This window comes from Bos javanicus, chromosome 26 (assembly GCF_032452875.1).
Source record: "Bos javanicus breed banteng chromosome 26, ARS-OSU_banteng_1.0, whole genome shotgun sequence".
NCBI classification, from domain to species: domain Eukaryota; kingdom Metazoa; phylum Chordata; class Mammalia; order Artiodactyla; family Bovidae; genus Bos; species Bos javanicus.
Window position 1 is genome coordinate 15,282,331 of NC_083893.1, and position 18,283 is coordinate 15,300,613.

Here is an 18,283-nt window from a genome sequence, read left to right on the forward strand (position 1 = left end):
GGGACAACTATGGCCAAATAGGCTATGAAGAAACGTTCAGAATCTTTTTCTGTTTAAAGGAACATGGCGGGGAGGGGGGTGCATTCTTAAAAGATAATACATTTATTTATTCACACTTGGATTGCATTTGTGATAAAATAAATGTCTAAAATCTTTAAAATGAAACACAGTAAGTACTTAGAAGATGAAGGGCTACACAGCAAACAGTCTTGAAGCATGACTTTCCTCGGGGACTTCTCCGCCTGGTTTTGTTTTCTTAGTCAAACAACAAAAAACGCCTGGAGACTGCTCTTTCTTTAAAAAAATAAATAAATAAAGCAAGGAGTTGCTGGAGAAAGTTCCAGCCGTGGTAAGGCCCGCAGGGCTCTGCTCTGCCCAACAATGACTGCTTGGCGACCTAGTCCTGTGACTTCTGAGCTGAGGAAATGGAGATGAAGAGAAGCCAGTGGATGCATTCAGACTCGCACAACCACACAGAACACTGTTCTAACCCTCAGGCGAGTGTGTCAAACTGGGAAGGCACAGGAAGCTACACAAAACTCACATGGTTGGGAACGGTTTTGCATGATGCTAGCTCATGTTAGCATCCTTTTTTTCCCCTCCATCATCCCCTACCACATCTCTATGAGGAATGCAGCCTTATCTCTCTTGTTCCCCACTCTACCCCTGCTAGGAATTGTGAATGGTCAGGCATATGCACTCAAACAGCATCAGCTGAATGAGTTACATGCCAGAATGATACTAAGATCGACATAAATATATTAGGGAATAGAATGGAAAACTGACAAATTTTGAAGTTGGGACGCCGAACTTCAAAGAAACTAAACTTTCCATTTCTGATGAGGGCTTTAAACTCTGTGTCCAGAAATTAGAGATCAAAGCTCACACTTCTTAGCTGTGAGGGACACTTAGATGGAAAAGTTTCAGAAGCCTGGAACATGCAATACCATGCTGCTGCTCTTCCTCCTGTTATTTCTTTCTTTAAAAAATATTTATTTATTTATTATTTTTGGCCATGCTGGGTCTTCACTGCTGCACGCTGGCTTTCTCTAGCTGTGGCTACTCTCTAGCTGCCATGCACAGACTTACTGTGGCGGCTTCTTGTTGCAGAGCACAGGCTTAGTTGCCTGGTAGCATGTGGAATCTGCCCAGACCAGGGATGGAACCGATGTCCCCTGCACTGGCAGGAGGATAACCACTGGACCACCAGGGAAGTCCTATTATTTCCTTTTTTAAATGCATTATTACCTCTGTATAACTATGAGCCAGAACTTAAGAGAGGGGATGGCCATGTTGGGGAAAATATCTTGCATCCCTCAGTTTGTATGTAGACCTAGATTTGCTTTAACTTTGGATTTACATTGCTGTTTTTTTTTTAGCTGTCTATTGCACACCCTCAGAAGGGTTTTTCCTGTCATACTGTTAACTCTCTAAAATAGTTGTAAATATACGTAATATAAAATTTATCATTTTAACCATTTTTAAGTATACAGTTCAGTGGCATTAAGTGAATTCACATTGCTGTACAACAAACACCATGATCCATCACAGGACTCTTTCATCATCCCAAACTGACACTCTTTACCCATTAAATCATAACTCCCCATTCCCTCCTCCCTTCAGTTCCTGGCAACTACCATTCTATTTTATGTTTCAATAAATTTGACTATTCTAGGCCCCGAATATAAGTGGAATCATACAGTAGTTTTCCTTTTAGGTTTGACTTATTTCAATTAGCATAATGTTTTCAAGGTTCATCCACGTAGCATGGAAAGAATTCCCTTCCTTTTTTAAGCCTGAATAATATTCCATTTTATGTATAGACCACGTTTTCTTTATCCATTCATCCACTGATGTTCTGTGGGTTGTTTCCCTCTTCGGCTATTATGAATAATACTGTTATGAACATTGGTGTACAAACATCTATTCAATACCTTGCTTTCAATTTTTCTGAGTATATACAAATCAGTTCCAATATACCAGGCTGGTGTGCATCAGCTAGACATACCAGGAAAAAGCTCCTGATTTACACATGTCTCACTTAAGAACATCCCTGACATGTAAAACATGGTGGAATTCAGGAGTTGATCTTCTGCAGTTCCTGGAGGTCTCTGTTTGCCACCACTGGGATCATGAGGATTGTGGACTCTAACTTGTTATTAATAATGGGACAGCTAGAACTCACCTCTCACTTTCATCTTCCTTCTTTTTCTTGACACCAGAGCTATATGTGTGCCACGGTCACCGTGGCTAGCTGGCATCGTGTCAAGAGTTCCTGTTTTCACTAGAGGATTGAATTTCTTCAGAAGCAGAGGAGTTTCAGTTGGAACACTGCATGACTCTGCAAACGGAAGCCATGGTCTTTCACATCTGTTCAACTAATCCTGTCCATTCCATCTTTTAGCTAACTCAAAATCAATCCTTCCTCCTTGCCTCCTCTGCCTTGAGGTCAAAAATTTCACCGAGACCACTGCAATGGGCTAAGTTAGTTTCTGCTACAGTCAGGATTTCTGCCCCACCCTTCATATTATACGGGAAATCCATCTTTGCCCAGCTTAATATTAGTGTCACAGAGCCTTGAAATAACAATGTTCAAAGAAGAACTTAACCACTCCAAGCCTCTGCTGAGTGGGACTGCAACAGAGCCATGTCTTCTTACTTCTAGTCTGATCTATACTTTTCTTACCAGTAGCTTCTTAAGTTTCCATGGCCCTTGTTTATTCAACAAATATGAATGACTGTACTGATATCATACATGTATCAAGGGCAGCAACAGAAGGAAAGCAAGTTAAATGAATACACTCCAAGATCAAAATCATTTCAGTACCCTTTTGTTATCTTAGTCAACACTGGTGTGGCACGTATTTTCTTTTTTTCTCTTCTCAGTTTTTTTTTTTTTTTTTTTTTAATGCACAGGCTTCTCATTGCCGTGGCTTCTCTTGCTGCAGAGCCCAGGCTGTAGGGCTTGTGGGCTTCAGGAGTTGTGGCTCCTGGGCTCTAGAGCACGGGTTCAGTAGTTGTGGTACATGGGTTTAGTTGCCCCATGGCATTGAGATTTTCCTGGACCAGGGATCAAATCCACTGCATTGGCAGGTGAACTCTTAACCATTGTATCACCAGGGAAGTCCTTTCTCTTCTCCCTTTTTGAGGATGGTGATCAAACTGAAGTAGTTAAGGTATTTCTTGCTCAACTCATCCAGTTCTTTCTTCCTTCTGCTTCTTAACCACCATCTTCACCATTTTCAGAGGAAGACTAAATGGGTTCCTGGATCCAATGCCGCAGTGGTTCACAGTTCTCTAGACACCAGCTTGGTGTCCTACAATTTAGCTCAATTCTAAGTTGGCTCCGTGGTAAAGAATCCACCTGCCAATGCAGGAGACTCAAGAGACAGGGGTTTAATCCCTGGGTTGGGAAGATCCCCCGGAGGAGGAATTGGCAACTCACTCCAGTATTTTTGCCTGGAGAATCCTATGGACAGAGGAGCCTGACAGGCTACAGTCAGTGGGGTCATAGAGTCAGACACAACTGAAGCAACAAAACAACAACACAACACTATAAACCTGTTAATTTCACAGGTAAAAGATTCTGTCCTAAAAGACTGCCCCCATGCCTTCAGATGCCAATCACAAGCCCACATGATCACCTGTGCTTCTGACCAATCTGCTATAAACTAGAGGTTCCAAAGTCCCCCTTTCTTGGACTTCCTAGTTGTAAGTCCATATTGTTACCTGTTCCTCTGACCAACTGGCTATAAATCAGAGATTTCCACGACCCCCTTCTCAGGTTTGATTAATTTGCTAGAGCAGTTCACAAAACCAAGAGAAACTTTTTACTTACTGGATCACCAGTTTATTATAAAAAGATATAACTAGGAACAACCAGGTAGAACAGATGCGCAGGGCAAGGTACAGGGAAAGGATGCTGAGTTTCCATGCCCTCTCTGGCCACATCACTCTCCCAGCATCTCCACGTATTCACCCACCCAGAAGCTCTCTGAATCCCTCCTCTTGGGCTTTTATGAAGGCTTCATTATAGGCTTAATTGATGAAAATCACTGGCCATTGATGACAACTCAATCTCCAGCCGCTAGTTCCTACCCACCTCCCTGGAGGTGGAGAGTGAAGAGTGAGGGTAGGACCAAAAGTGTCAATCCTTTAATCTCAGGGTTGGTTCCCTTGGTAACAAGCCCCCATCCTTAGGTGCTTTTTTTAAAAAAAAATTAACACAAACTCAGTAGTGGAGGAAAGAAGCCTGTTCTGAATAACAAGGCATCTGTTTCACCTCTAAGGCACAGAAGCCATTTTAAGAAGTGAGGACAAGAGAACAAAAACTATAACAAAAGATGCTCTTATCGCTCTTATTGCTCAGGAAATTCCAAGGATTTTGAGAACTATGAGCCAGGAACTCAGGTTGAAGATCATATATATGTGAGAAATACATTTTGGTCATCTGAATGTGGCCAAATACATATTTCTCGTTGAGTCACAACATCTCAAGGGCTCTTCACATGTTCCGCACATTTAAATCTCAGAATGCAACTGTGACGCTGCACTTGATTTTTGCATGTTTGGAGAAGGTTCTTGGTTCTTCCTTCATAATCATGAGCTACCACTCTCATCACCCTTTCCTATAATTTCCCCACCAAAACATCTTCCACCACCACCAATAAATCAGTTGTAAGCAGTCTTGAGTTATTCTTTAGAACAAGGCAAAAGGATATGTTAGCTCAGAATTCAGATGGTCATTTGTCCCAGTGTGCCTAGGGCAGTACCAGTTTATGCCTACTGCCCTGCATAATTTTTAAATGAGCTCCCGTTTTTACTCTAAAAAAAAAAGTCCCAGTGTGGAGGATAAATTATATGTTTGCCCTACTTAAAAATACACCTTGCTTTCCCAGTAAAATGCTTTTCGGGTGACATGGTGCTTTTGCCCCCATCACTGCACTTCAGGTGCACAACAACTCTGCAAAGTAGGAAGGGAAATATTTTATCTCTGTTAATTAAATGAAGTAGCCAAGGCTGACTTCAGGCAGCACAGTAGTGAACTGTCCGAGGTCACACACTCAGTGACAGAATCAGGACTCCTGCTGATTTCAAGTTCAATATTGTTCAGCTGTGGACCACTTTGTGCAAATATCTAAGTAAAGACAAACCTCATCCAGCTTGCATTTGGACCTAGAACAGTTTAGACAGCTCCATCCTTGCCCAGAGACTCTCTTTTTCACATTTGAAGCAAGCAAAGAGATGAAAAAAGAATTATGGAAACATATAGAGGCTATTCGGAGAAGGCAATGGCACCCCACTCCAGTACTCTTGCCTGGAAAATCCCATGGATGGAGGAGCCTGATAGGCTGCAGTCCATGGGGTCGCTAAGAGTCAGACACGACTGAGCGACTTCACTTTCACTTTCCACTTTCATGCATTGGAGAAGGAAATGGCAACCCACTCCAGTGTCCTTGCCTGGAGAATCCCAGGGACGGGGGAGCCTGGTGGGCTGCTGTCTATGGGGTCACACAGAGTCGGACACGACTGAAGCGACTTAGCAGCAGCAGCAGCATAGAGGCTATTAGTGAATCCTGGGGCCAAATGACATAAATCTCTGATTTTACCAGGTGCAGTTACATCAGGTTGTTGGAATTTTTTTTCCCCTAACCAAATAACAATAGGAAGGAAAGAAAGGAGGGAGGAGGGAGGAAAAGAAGAAGGAAGAGAAACGGAAAGACAAAGACAAGATCAACAATGAATGCCTACAGTTACAAAAAGCAACAACAAACAAATGGGTTCTGCCCCAGTCTTACAGATACATTTCCCCCATAGTTACGTGCTAATTTTTTTTAAAACCCCAATCCAGTAAAATTTGACATTCCTTGGGTAAGCGGCAAAGCCTTATACAAAAGAGGAAAAACCCATGATCCTTCAGACAGGCACAGTGCTTGGCAAGGTCTTCAGGGTGTGCTGCTACTGCTGAATGCCGCGCCACACGGAAAAATAAATGCACTCTGCTCTAACCTCCCCAACAGCCGCCCCAAGAGAAGGTTACAGGACACGCGGGGGTCCCAGCCTCCCTTCGCAATGACAGAAAGGGGTCCAGCGTCCGTGGGAAGGATGACTCCACGTCGCTGGCCAGTCTAGCGGGACCGCAGCAGAGGAGTGGACGCCTCCGGCTCTGCCCCGGGCACCGCAGCCTAACCTGGAGGCGGCCGGCCTCGCGCAAGGGAAGCTGAAGGTGAGAGGGCAGCGGAGGACGAGCGCGGCTCGGGGAGAGGGGAGGGCCCACGCGCACATGCGCAGTAACCGGATTGCCGCGGGCCGGAAGAGCAGAACAGCAGAGCCGCGGCGGCAGGCTACAGACGCCGCTGTGGCCGCGGAGAGAGCGCGGGCCGGCGATGCGGCCCCTGGATGATACTGGGGCCGCTAAGCGGCAGGACTCCGGGCTGCCGCTGATGGACATCCGGACCCCGAGCTCCAGGCAGGAGCCGGCGGCTGCCGAGGTGGTGGAGACGCCCGGCCCCGGAGGGTGTTGGCAGTGCCCTTCCTCGCCGTGCGGCTCGCGTGCCCAGCAGGGTGAGTGCGGGGCGCGGACCCTGGCGCGGGTCTCGCCCATGGGGGAACCAAGAGGGCGCCAGTGGGTGGGAATCCCCGCAGCCGCGGGCGGGGGGCTGCGCATGGTGGACCGCGCCTCTCCTTCCCACCCTGCTGGAAGCTCTGGAACACCCTCGCGCTGTCACCTGCGGGCGGGGGTGCGGGCTGGAAAGAAGAAGCCCCCTGCGTCCCAGTCGGCGGAAAGACCGGAGAAAGTTTCTGATTGGTTTGGAACCCATTTGGGTTTCTGAAACTGTTCCTATAATTAAAGTGTTGCGGGCAGGATCGTGGAGTCCGATTGCCGTTCGGTGCGCCCTGCCGGAGGTTGGGGGTCAGCGAGAAAGGCCATCACGAAGCGGGCTGAGGTTGGGAGGAAGCCAACCAAGAAAACTGATCTCGATGTTAAACGGTGTTCCTCGAAGAGGAAGCTGAAAAGCATCGAGTCTAGAAAAAAATGTTTGTCTCAGCCTTAAGACTCTTGGGAAGGCAAAGTTGAGTGGGACCACTGGTTCTTAACCTTTTTTGAGTTACAAGGAATTTTTAGCAACTGAGGCAAAATGAGACAAAAGCACAGTCTCACATAACCTGGGTAAGAGGTTCACGAGCCACCTACAAGGCCAGGGACACTGTCAATGTCTTCCTTCCACAAATGATGAAAGTGAGGGCTCTGGCAAGATTTTGTTCGGTTTGCTTTTTCTCCGAAGATCTGGCATGTTTGGAAAAGACACTCCACAGGTCTGGGCAGCACCAGGCATAGGATACCAGTTTGCTAGAGACCCAGCCCAGGGCCCTTTCTCCCAGCCCCAGGCACATTCCTCCTTGATCTTCACCACCCAATTGAAGCAGCTTCTTCCAAGAAAAAAGAAAGGCAAATCTCCTTTCAGGACAAAGTTACACAGCCTGCACCACCTCATCCTCTAGGTCACCTCCCTAGTGTGACCTGGAATTTCCCTGCTGTTTAGCCAACCCCACTGTTCCCATCTGTGTGCACTTTCTCAAGACTCACAAAGTTCACAAACTTTATAGAGAGACAAACCCCAGGGAGATGGTTCTTGCTCCAGTTTCATCCTAAATGCTAAAAGAAATAATCAGGCTTCTCATTATTTATGTAGGGGTTCCCTTCAGCTGAGTGGACCAGAGATGCAGCTTTGAAGAGGTCAGATTCTTGCCTTAATATCCTAGGCCTGAATGTCGTTCTGATGGACTGCTGAGTTAGTCCTTGCAAGCTCTTAAGTGATTTCCCTGTTTGTGAATCAAAGAGGAATATTTCAGGCAGCATGTGGCAAAACCTATGTAAGCAATTGCACCTAAGAATCTTGAGGGAGTCTTTTAATTTCAAAGAAAGTTGCTATTAATAAGACTTAGAAATACTTATTATAAGGTAACCAGGTAACATTCCAAAAAAGGGAGAGCCACAGAAACACTTTAAATTTCTGTACTGTGGTCACTGAACTTTGTGACAGCATCATTTTAGCTTCTTAACCCAACTGCTTATCTCAAGAAAATTCATTTTCAAGTTGAGGCTGAAACTGTTACCCATTTTTCTTACATTCTTGGATAACCTTCACAGACAGCATACAGCTATCCTAAGACATCTGTTTATTTTCATGAGGGACAGTGTGAGTCTTAGACTGAAGCAAGGAGAAGTTGTCTTAAGTCTGTGCCTCTCATTCTCCTGGAAGAAGTGAGTTCCTTAGGGTAGCAGTGGCCCTGAAACCAGCAGAGCTTTTTACAGTGCCCAAGATCCTGTTTCAGTGGGTCTCAGGTAGGGCTGGGATGGAAGCTTTAAAAGTTCTTAAGTTGATTCTAAATCCCAACTGGGTAGTGAATCACCAGTTTAAAGCAGAGGATAGAGAAATTGAGCAACTTTTCGGTTTTCTTCCGACTCAGGAAATTACACTGTTGCCACTTAAGTTGAATTATTTAGAGTTACCAGATTATTAGATACGCTTGCATGGAGTATGATCGCGGAAGCATATACGTAAGCAAATGCCTCTTTGGATTATGCTGCTCTCTTGTTCATTTCCTTTGACAGAACTGAAATTATTGTTCTGTAAGAGACTGCAGTTTGCCAGTCCTCAGCCTCACAACAAATAATCAAGTTCAGCCAGGCCTTGAAACTTAAAGTTTTAAAAGAGTTAAAATATCATAAGTTAAAATATTCCTTGAGAAAATTTTAAAAGTTTAGGTTGGAGAAGATCCTTGAAATACAGACCAAGATGTTTTCTGTCCTTGATCTTCCCACTCTGTTCTGTTCTGTCTGAGGGTATAGGTTCTCTGTAAGGATTAGGTTTCTTCTTAGAAAAACTATTTTATTTGGACCTGAATTCTGAAATTTCAGAAGCTGACCTCTAAGGCTCTAAGACATGTACTTTGTGGTGCTTAACCTTCTAAAGCTTCCTTCTCATGGACTGAGTGGATATGTACAGTTTGGTTCCTGCAGTATCTGAGCACACAGATATAGAATAGAATGGAGGATTCTGGTATTTATAACAGATAACCTATTACATGGTGACTGCTAGCTCCAGGTCATTCCCTTCAGCTGTACACCTTGAACAGGAAAAGGCGGAGGCCTCTGACCAGAATGGCGTCTTTTACTACAAAGGTCAGACTGTAATGTATGCCCAGGAGGATTGTGCATCATCATAGTTTGGTCCCACTTTGCAAATTGTTTATCACTATGGGCAAAAGTATCTAGTTAACATGTGGATGTTGAAATGTATTAACTGATGTTTGTGTTTATCAGAAAAGGGCATTAAGACAAACAAACAAACATTGTGCAGTACTGGTTTATGGCTGAGTAGCCCACTGTAAATTCCTAGATTGGAATGATAATCTTGCTTTACTACATGTGCCTACACATCCTTCACCTCTGCTATGCTCGTAACTAACAAGGGCCGTACTGTATTTCCATCCTATTTTCTCCTTGGTTTTTTGTGCGTTAGTTTTTTAAAAAACTATTCTTCAGTGTGTGGCCTATCTTTTAAGGAGTTCTCTGCTTACCCTGTTGTATTTTGCTCTCCTCTGAATGGCCAGGATGAGATTGAAAGCGCATTCTACTCCTCTCTTAGACAGCTGTATAAGACAGAGGCAGTGGCTGCTCCTAATGACCTTCATTAATGGATTGAATACTTGATGCCCCGGAGGGAACAGAAGTTTCCTGGTTAAGATCAAGCCAAGAATTAGATGGCAGTTCTTTTTCTTCTTTTTTAAAAACTTTAAGCACTTTGGGGTCAGAGGGATAAATAACCTAGCTCCTGCTGTCAAAAAGTTGTGTTCTAAATGGAAAATAAGTTGTAAATCATGAAAACTTAAATATCTGCTTGCATGTGTGCTAAGTCGCTTCAGTCATGACTGACTCTTCATGACCCTATGGACTGTAGCCCACCAGGCTCCTCTGTCCATGGGATTCTCCAGGCAACAGTACTGGAATGGGTTGCCATGCCCGCCTCCAAGAGATCTTCCTGACCCAGGGATCGAACCCTTGTCTCTTATGTCTCCTGCATTGGCAGGCAGATTCTTTACCACTAGCGCCAGCTGTTCAAAATAACTAAACAGAGAGCCTTCTCAGATTATGCTTTTGCCTGTGGTGTTAGACTATGCATCTTATATTATTTAAAAAACCCGCTAGGTTTTCTCACATTATTTCCTTCAGCAAATATTTATTCAGTGTCTTCCATGGGCCAGGCCTGAACACGCAACTGAGCTCTCAGCCCTAGAGGAGCTCACAGGCTTGTGGGGGAAGCCACGTAATCAACAAGTAGCGACATCACACAGTTCGGACCTGTTTTCCAGAAAAGAACACATTCTGTCTAAAGCTGAGTTCACCAAGGAGATGATATAAAATATCACTTGGAAGCATTTTTCTCTCGCCATCTTGATAAACATTTCTTAAAGATTTCTTTCACCATCTTGGTAAGCTTGTACTTTTTTTTGACTTACAAGTGAGGGAAGAGTCTTCAGTGAGCCAGAGAAATCCATTTTATGGCGTGAACTGCAGTTAAAAATGTAGGCTTAAATTGTTGCCCTTTGCCTGGGGTTCTCTATTCTTGGTGGGGAAAATGGTTCAGGCCCAGAGAATGGATATTATTTAGGAGGTAATATTTGTGTCCTGTTAGTCATCAATGTCATTCCATTTTTCTCAGTATCTAAGTAAAAGTGATAAAACATGGAAGCAAGGACTAATCAGAATTTAATCTTTTTCAGAAGCTGAGAAGAAAGCACCCTGTCCTGGACTTGGCTTGTTTTACACATTACTGTCTGCGTTCCTTTTCTCAGTGGGCTCCTTATTTGTTAAAAAAGTGCAAGACATCCACGCTGTAGAAATTAGTGCTTTCCGATGTGTGTTCCAAATGCTAATCATTATCCCTTGCATAATATACAGAAAGTAAGTATTTCTTACCTGTCAAGTAGAAAGTATTAATAAATGTTTGTAAATCTTTTGACCTGCTTGAATCATCTACTCTCCAGCATCTGCTTTATCACTCTCATAGATTTACCAGTCCTCATACCCTTTGGCTCAGATTAATGAAAAGTCACAAGGATCCACCCATAGAAGTTGCTCTCATAAGCACAAACCACATGCCCAATAAAGGAGGGGAAAGAGATTCAGTTATTCACCAGCCCCTATTTTGAGAACAATGCTTTCCTTGTACAATTCCCCCCATCTTGTACCACCCTCCCTCTTTCCTTTGGCATAACTAGTATTTGGAAGAGAAAAGTAAACGAGAGGAAATAGTAGTGTCTCCTGGTGTCAGAGGTTTCTTTAAGTATAACAGGCTGTTCTCCAAACAGGGCAGACAGAAAGTTACAATAATAATATTTCGATCTTCCCACTAGGGTGCCATGGGAAAGATGTAAGGAGAGCTTAAGAAAGGCTTTTTGTAAAAAAAAAAAAATTTAAATAATTACTTTATTGCCAAAAAATGCTGACCATCATCTGAGCCTTCAGCAAGTCCTAATCTTTTCACTGGTGAAGGGTCTTCCTTCATGTTGATGACTGCTGACTGTGCGGGGTGGTAGTTGCTAAAGGTCAAGGTGACTGTGGCAATTTCTTAAAGTAAGACAGCAGTGAAGTTTGCCGCATCAGCTGACTCTCTGAGAAAGGCCTTTTTAACTCCTTTCTTGTTCAGTGTCCTCATCTGCAAACTAGAGGGAATGATACCCTTTGTCCTCAACCCTATATGAAAACTGTATTCCCCATCCTTACTGTCTTCTCCCCGGCCAGCCTCTCTTCCCCTTCCACGTGGACCCCATCCACACACCCTCCCCAGGTTAAAATTATGGCTCACCCACGCTGTTATAACCTCTGCACACCCCTGTGTACTTAGACACCTGGGAAGAGGGACTGTTGGGTTCCTGGTGGCAGTTTGCCTCTTTGTCTCTTTGGGTAAAGATGCTTTAACTCCAAATTAAAAGTTTCAGTCACTTGCTACCGAAGTCTCCTTGTATCTATCACTCAGCACAGATTTATTTAGAATTGTTTCACTCCTATCCCAAGTTTTTGGTGAAAAAGGTGAAAATCCAGTAAGAGCAAAAATATTGTCAGAAATTCCCGTGTTGGTGTGGACAAGTCACAGTATTTTAGGAACTGATGGTGGGTACGACTTAAGGAATGTTGAAGGGTGGCAACAGACCATTGATGTGAATACCATCATGCTGTCCATTTTGGAATAAAAGTACTGGGAGGAAGGCGCTTAGAAAAATTTTCTTACATTGCTGGCACTCATCTCTTTTGACCCCTTTTACGTTTCACTATCATGGAAAAAACTCAGCTTCTCAAAGTATGGATCAAAGGTGACTACACTTTGATTTCTAACTCCAGAGACCCAGGGGTCCCTCTATCAAGCCTAGATGCTGTTCTAAAAAGGCCAGCTCTGTAACAGACCAGTGAGCCGCACCTAGGCAGGAACTTACACAGTGCCCTGCTTTGTAAATATTTAATTAAAAAGCATTTGAGCAGCAGTTACTACACTTATCCAGATGCTACAGTTTCTTTTCCAGTGTATTTTAACTCTTTTCCTAAGGAGAACAGTGAAAAGTTGTCTCATACTCAGTAGCTAAAATAAACTTTAGCATTGCTTCAGCTTTAACAGAAGAAACTCATTAAGACTGCAAATGCACACTTGCATTCCCAAGTTTTCTTATATAGGGCAGCTAAATAATGAAATTGTACCTATTATAAAAATAACACTTTTTCATTGTAAAAAGTTTGCAGAAAATAAATATAAAGAAGAAAAATTACCTATGAGTCCACCTGTTTAAGGTATAACCACAATGAACATTTCAGTATATTTTCCTTTTTGTCTTTTTTTTTACAAGCATATATCAATACATAGGGAAAATACTATATTTGCTGAATTATAATTATACTATTTATGTCTTATTTTTGCTTGTACTGTGAACACTTTGATGTCATTAGTTATACTTAGGAAACACTTTGTAAAAGGTATATTATAATAGTGTAGACATAATTAATATACCATTTCCTTGTTTTTGAAAGTAAAGACTTTTAAGATAATGTTTAAGAATGTAATTTGAAAACAAATGTCAAGTCCATTTAATATTCATTCGTTCCTTTGAATTTACAGAACTGGGTTTATAGGCCCCAAAGGTCAACGAATCTACCTGCTCCTCAGAGGAGTCCTTGGTTCTAACGCCATGATCCTTTTGTACTATGCCTACCAGCTGACGTCTCTCGCAGATGCCACAGTTATCTCCTTTAGCTGCCCGGTGTTCACCTCTATAATTGCTTGCATATTTCTCAAGGAAAAATACAGCCCCTGGGACGCCCTCTTCACTGCCTTCACCATCACTGGAGTGATACTGATCGTGAGGCCACCATTTTTGTTCGGTTCTGAAGTCGTGGAGGCGGATAAAGACTATTCAGTTCACGTGAAGGGCGCTTTGGTGGCCCTTGCGCACGCTGTGTTAGCTGCCATGACTCTGGTTATCCTCAGAAAAATAGGGACATCTGTGGACTACATATTGAGCATTTGGTATTATGTAATCTTTGGCCTCATCGAGTGTGTCATTGTCCTTTCTATTTTAGGAGAATGGCGTCTTCCGCACTGTGGGTTGGACAGGCTATTTCTCATACTAATTGGGATGTTTGGTTTGGGAGGTCAGATGTTTCTGGCAAAAGCCCTTCAGATAGAAAAGGCAGGGCCAGTAGCATTAATGAGGACCATGGACGTGGTCTTTGCTTTTATCTTTCAGATTATTTTCTTTAATGACATGCCATCATGGTGGACAGTGGGTGGCTCCCTATGCGTCATAGCCAGTAACACTGGAGCGGCCATTCGTAAATGGTGCCAGAGTACCAAATAAAGCATCACTGCCGAAATGTGTATTTTTTAAAAGTACACCGTCACCCAGTTTAGACACATAGTGGACACACACACACCTGGAAAATCTGCATTTACTTCATTGATTATATTTAATACATTTTATAAAGTATCATCTTTAATTAGTTGAGAATAAGCCAGTCAGTTGGGTGTAGCAGTGATTTCTTTGGTCAATTATTTTTGGTTTTGGCTTTTTGTTGTTGGGGTGGCATTGGTAGGCGTTGGTAAGAGGATACATCATTCGTTGAAGAAAAACTGCACAATTTTTGACTCTAAGTATAAATTATGTAATTTTTAGAAGTGTATTTTTGGTATTGATGGGATATAGATGGGAGGAAACTTTTAGATTCTCTTTCAGCAGTGTAGAGGCTGAAAAACTTACTGATAATAATGCTGCTATATAGTTAGTCTTATGCTGAGAATTCATTTGAAATGTAATCCCATTTAGGAGGCCAAAGCTGAAACTTGGAGTAGGTGCCTACTTAATGGTATTAATAAAACAAATGAATTAGCCTTATTTTCAAGGCTTTTATAAACAATTGTCATTCTTTTAACCCGTATTTGTGCCTTTTCACTTTAATGCTAAAACTTTTATGCATAAACTTAAAAAAAAAATCTTCCCATCACCAAATCTGGCTAATAGTTTTCTGTTTTAGTGGCATTAACAACTGTAGCTACATTCTGTAATTATAATTGTCCGGTGTTTTTTTTTTGAAACACCCCTAAATTTTTCTTAACCTTAAAAGATTTTAGGTGTTTAAAAATCATAAGAAAGAAATCTTGGCATGACCAGTATGCACATTTCCATTCTGAAGTGTTTTCCCTATAATAGAAATGTGATTTTCTATAAATTTTCTTTGAATTTATGGTGTGATGCCAAATAAAAATTTCTCAGGGTTTTATTCACTTTAACCATAGGAAACTGATGAGATTTTACCTTTTCACCTTACAAAAACCATAGTTCCTTATGGTTCACCCTATTAAGATACCTCTCTTACTTTCTAAACCAAATACTTAAGGGACTTAGGAGTATATTTTTTAAATTACTTTTTAAAATATAGTAATCCTAGTAAACTCATTTTTATAGTCTTTTTCCCTTATGGGATTTTATATAATAATGCTTCATGTTATATATTAAATGTAAAGACCTGTGAATCCACAATTAATTGAGTTTTGTAATTTCTTGAAAAAAAAAATCACTGTTAAATTCTAGTATATCAGTATGATCTTAAGTGTCAGTGCTGAACCATGATACTATCCTCATGAGTTCAAACAACACATTTTATGTCTGGAATTTCATCAGGCCAGTATTCTGTAGTTAAAGAGAGAATGTAATATTTAGGAGAACTTGAGAGGTTAATCAGGAAATAGAGAGTACATACTAATGGTTCTTTGTCACAGTGAACCCTTTATTGGTGGGGCTTCAGCTCTTACTGTATCAGACCTAGCATCTGTTATTTTAAGCCTACAGATTTGAACGCTTATAGGCTCTTTCCCATTGTTTCATCATAAATCTGCCAAAGTAAGAAAGAACTTGGCTTCCAAGGTTTATGCCATGGTGAGAAACGATCTTTTCCAGTAGTTCCCGGAGGAAATTTTTGGCTTGCTGATCTTCCCAAATGCTTCCCACCAGACAAATCCTAAATGAAGTCTATTTAGGAGAGTCACACTATTATTATAACTTTAGCCTATTCTGCAGTATTCAAGTTTAAAGTTGCAGAACCATCATTTTGCAAGTATGTTAGATAATTATAGACTTGGAGCTTTTTAAGGCTCAAAGGTTAGAAATCCTCTTGTAGGAGACATACTCCATGGTTAGGGATGCTAGGGAGGGGACCTGCCCAAGATGGGTTTCCATGGTCTTATTTATCCCTCCTTTATTTCCACGGTAAAGTATGGAAAATAAACCACTGCTTGAGATATCTAAGGTTAATAAACTCTCAGGGATGCCTCTCCTGGTTCTCTACCTTGCACAATAAAAGAACCTATGAGACCTTGAAAGTTACATCCCTCTGGGCCTGTACATTTCAACAAAGTAGTTTAAGTGCTTGAATGTCACAATATATGACCAAAGTTGGAGAAAATGTTTCTTCTCCTGACTTTTACAGGGTGTGATTCTTAAACACTTTTATAATGTCCGAGTTATATACAAGGATATGTATTGTAACAATTGTGGGTGTGTATATTTTGCAAAGACATCAGTTCCTATATCTTGAAAAGGAAACTATTTTCATAAACTGCTTCTATTTTATAATTACTAATAAAATTAATATGAAAGAAAACTATATTTTGGTTTTAATGATTGTAGCATATGCTTAGTTAATATAACTTGTTTCTTTTTTTAATCCATGTGCATCAAAATGTATTTATTAAAGAGACTGACCTCTAGCCAGTTGTGATTTAGACTCAAGTTTCAAACTATTTATCTCTTTGATACTGTCACATCAAATCTAATGTCTCAAAAATAATCTTATGTTCCAGTGAGGCCTTCATTGTTCTAGTTCCTCAGATCTTGAAGCAGTTTCTGTTCCAACAGTAAGTCTTAGAGTGCTTTGTCTTCTTACTGTCTCATGAATTCTTCATCCTTTGCACTGCTGCTGTCTTAGTCCAAGACTTATCACCTCACACCTGAATTACCACAACAGTATCTTGGGTCTCTGCTTCTAGACTCTTTATTCCACTCAGATCCTTGTTCCACTGCCAGATTAATCTGCCTAAGGCCCTGCTTTCACTGTTACTCTGGTTTGCATGAAGGCATAACAATGCTTTTTTATACACCACATCACATTCAAATTATTCATCTGATCCCATTCCTACTTCTCTGGCTTGATTTCCCATGTCCCAAGACAAATTCCACACTCTTGTCAGTCTCCCCACCAACTCCCACATTTGCCAAGAGATTCCTTCCTCTGTTTTGCGTGCTTGCTTTGCCTTCTAAAGCCTCTTAGCATCCAGTGGCTCACCTGAGCCATTGTTTCTTCCACTATCTTCAGCTTCTCCCACTCATACTTCTCCATCTTGGAAGAGTGGATAAACCACTGGATTAGCCATCTGAAGATCTGGGGGTGGTGTCATCCCTTTCCATCTAGGCCCTTCCACTTAGTGTCCTTGAGCCTGTTTTCCTCATTTGCTTCAATTATTAAGTACAAAAATATTACCTGCTCCAACCCATGTTACAAATAAGCATCATAGAAGACTTGTAGGCCACAAAGGAAGACAAAAACACTAAAGTACTGAACTGTGGTTACTATAGCAGAGTTGAGTATTCACTTCCTATTCAAAATGATGCCTAGCCCAGGGTCCTGCCCCTCTGAGCAGCCTCACCAGGAATGGTATGAACAGTCTTCTTGATCACAAACCTTATTTGGCCCTCTCCTGCTGGCACAGAATTCTACTGTTGGAGAGCTCTAATTTCCTGGTGACATGCCCAGGAAGGGCTGCCAAGGGTCACCGGCCTTTTAATCTTACTCATAGGTGTTGCCACCTTTCCAGTTCTGACTTTAGCTCTGTGAATATTGCACTTGGCTTTGACTGGGGCTGGGGAGGGTGCTGTTAAGCCTGATTCTCTGTGTGTTTCACATGCAGTATTTGTCAAACTCAGCATGGCTCTTCTAGCCTCTTATCTTTTCAGCCAGTAGGCATAATTAATCTACTGAGGGTAATTTAGTGGGAAGAGAGCCAGATCTCTTTGATAACATGCTGGCCTCCAGTGTAGGTGTATGGCACCATGGTCAGTACTGGACATGGGGATTTGGTAATTACAGTGTAGGCTGGGCAGCCTGAGCACTACTCTAAGCACACTGTTACATGATCCCTTTGGTCCCTTATATCAAATCTAATACAGCTACCGTATTCACTTAGAGTTCTGCAAGATGCCCCATCAGGGACCCTCTGTGATCCATAAAGACCCATTCAAGTTTTAGCCTATTTGAACACCAGGCTTGGAAAACCAGTTCACAAACAGCCCATGAACCTTGGCACTGCCCATCATTTCCTGGAAATTGGAGGATTTATAGCAGGAGGGTAAGGAGCAGACATATTTGGTGTCAAGGTAAGGCAGAAAATGTTATACCATAGAAGTCCAGTCTACAAGAAAAGGTTCCAATGGGTTCCACTAGGTACTATGCTAGCTGTCATCTACTGAACCAGATTTGCAACAATATGAAACATGCTGTTTTTATCACTAAAAATATAGTTACTTTTCATAGGAATGTTGTTGTTGTTTAATCACTAAGTCATGTCCAACTGTTTTGCAACCCCATGGACTGTAGTCCTCCAGGCTCTGCTGTCCATGGGATTTTCCAGGCACAAATACTGGAGTGGGTTGCCATTTCTTTCTCCAGGGGATCTTCCCA

The 18,283-nt window shown here is 42.0% G+C and overlaps 1 protein-coding gene across 2 annotated transcripts; it reads left to right on the forward strand.

The window, feature by feature from the left end:
- Positions 1 to 6,279: 6,279 nt before the first annotated feature.
- SLC35G1 (solute carrier family 35 member G1) lies at positions 6,280 to 16,213 on the forward strand. Of its 2 annotated transcripts, none has more exons than XM_061402839.1 (3): positions 6,280 to 6,564; positions 10,792 to 10,969; positions 13,173 to 16,213. In XM_061402839.1, the coding sequence occupies exons 1-3, from the start codon at positions 6,387 to 6,389 to the stop codon at positions 13,909 to 13,911; spliced, it is 1,095 nt and encodes a 364-aa protein (XP_061258823.1). In that variant the 5' UTR covers positions 6,280 to 6,386; the 3' UTR covers positions 13,912 to 16,213. The 2 variants fall into 2 exon arrangements, with proteins under 2 accessions (XP_061258823.1, XP_061258822.1); XM_061402838.1 differs by having other exon boundaries at positions 6,281 to 6,564; positions 10,789 to 10,969.
- Positions 16,214 to 18,283: the final 2,070 nt, after the last annotated feature.

Excerpts from the sequence above, each read along its gene's own strand:
- SLC35G1 (XM_061402838.1), top strand. The coding sequence starts at position 6,387 with ATGCGGCCCCTGGATGATACTGGGGCCGCTAAGCGGCAGGACTCCGGG. Across the intron at positions 6,565-10,788 it reads CGGCTCGCGTGCCCAGCAGG|AAGCTGAGAAGAAAGCACCC; the intron begins GTGAGTGCGGGG and ends AATCTTTTTCAG. Across the intron at positions 10,970-13,172 it reads CCTTGCATAATATACAGAAA|AACTGGGTTTATAGGCCCCA; the intron begins GTAAGTATTTCT and ends TTGAATTTACAG.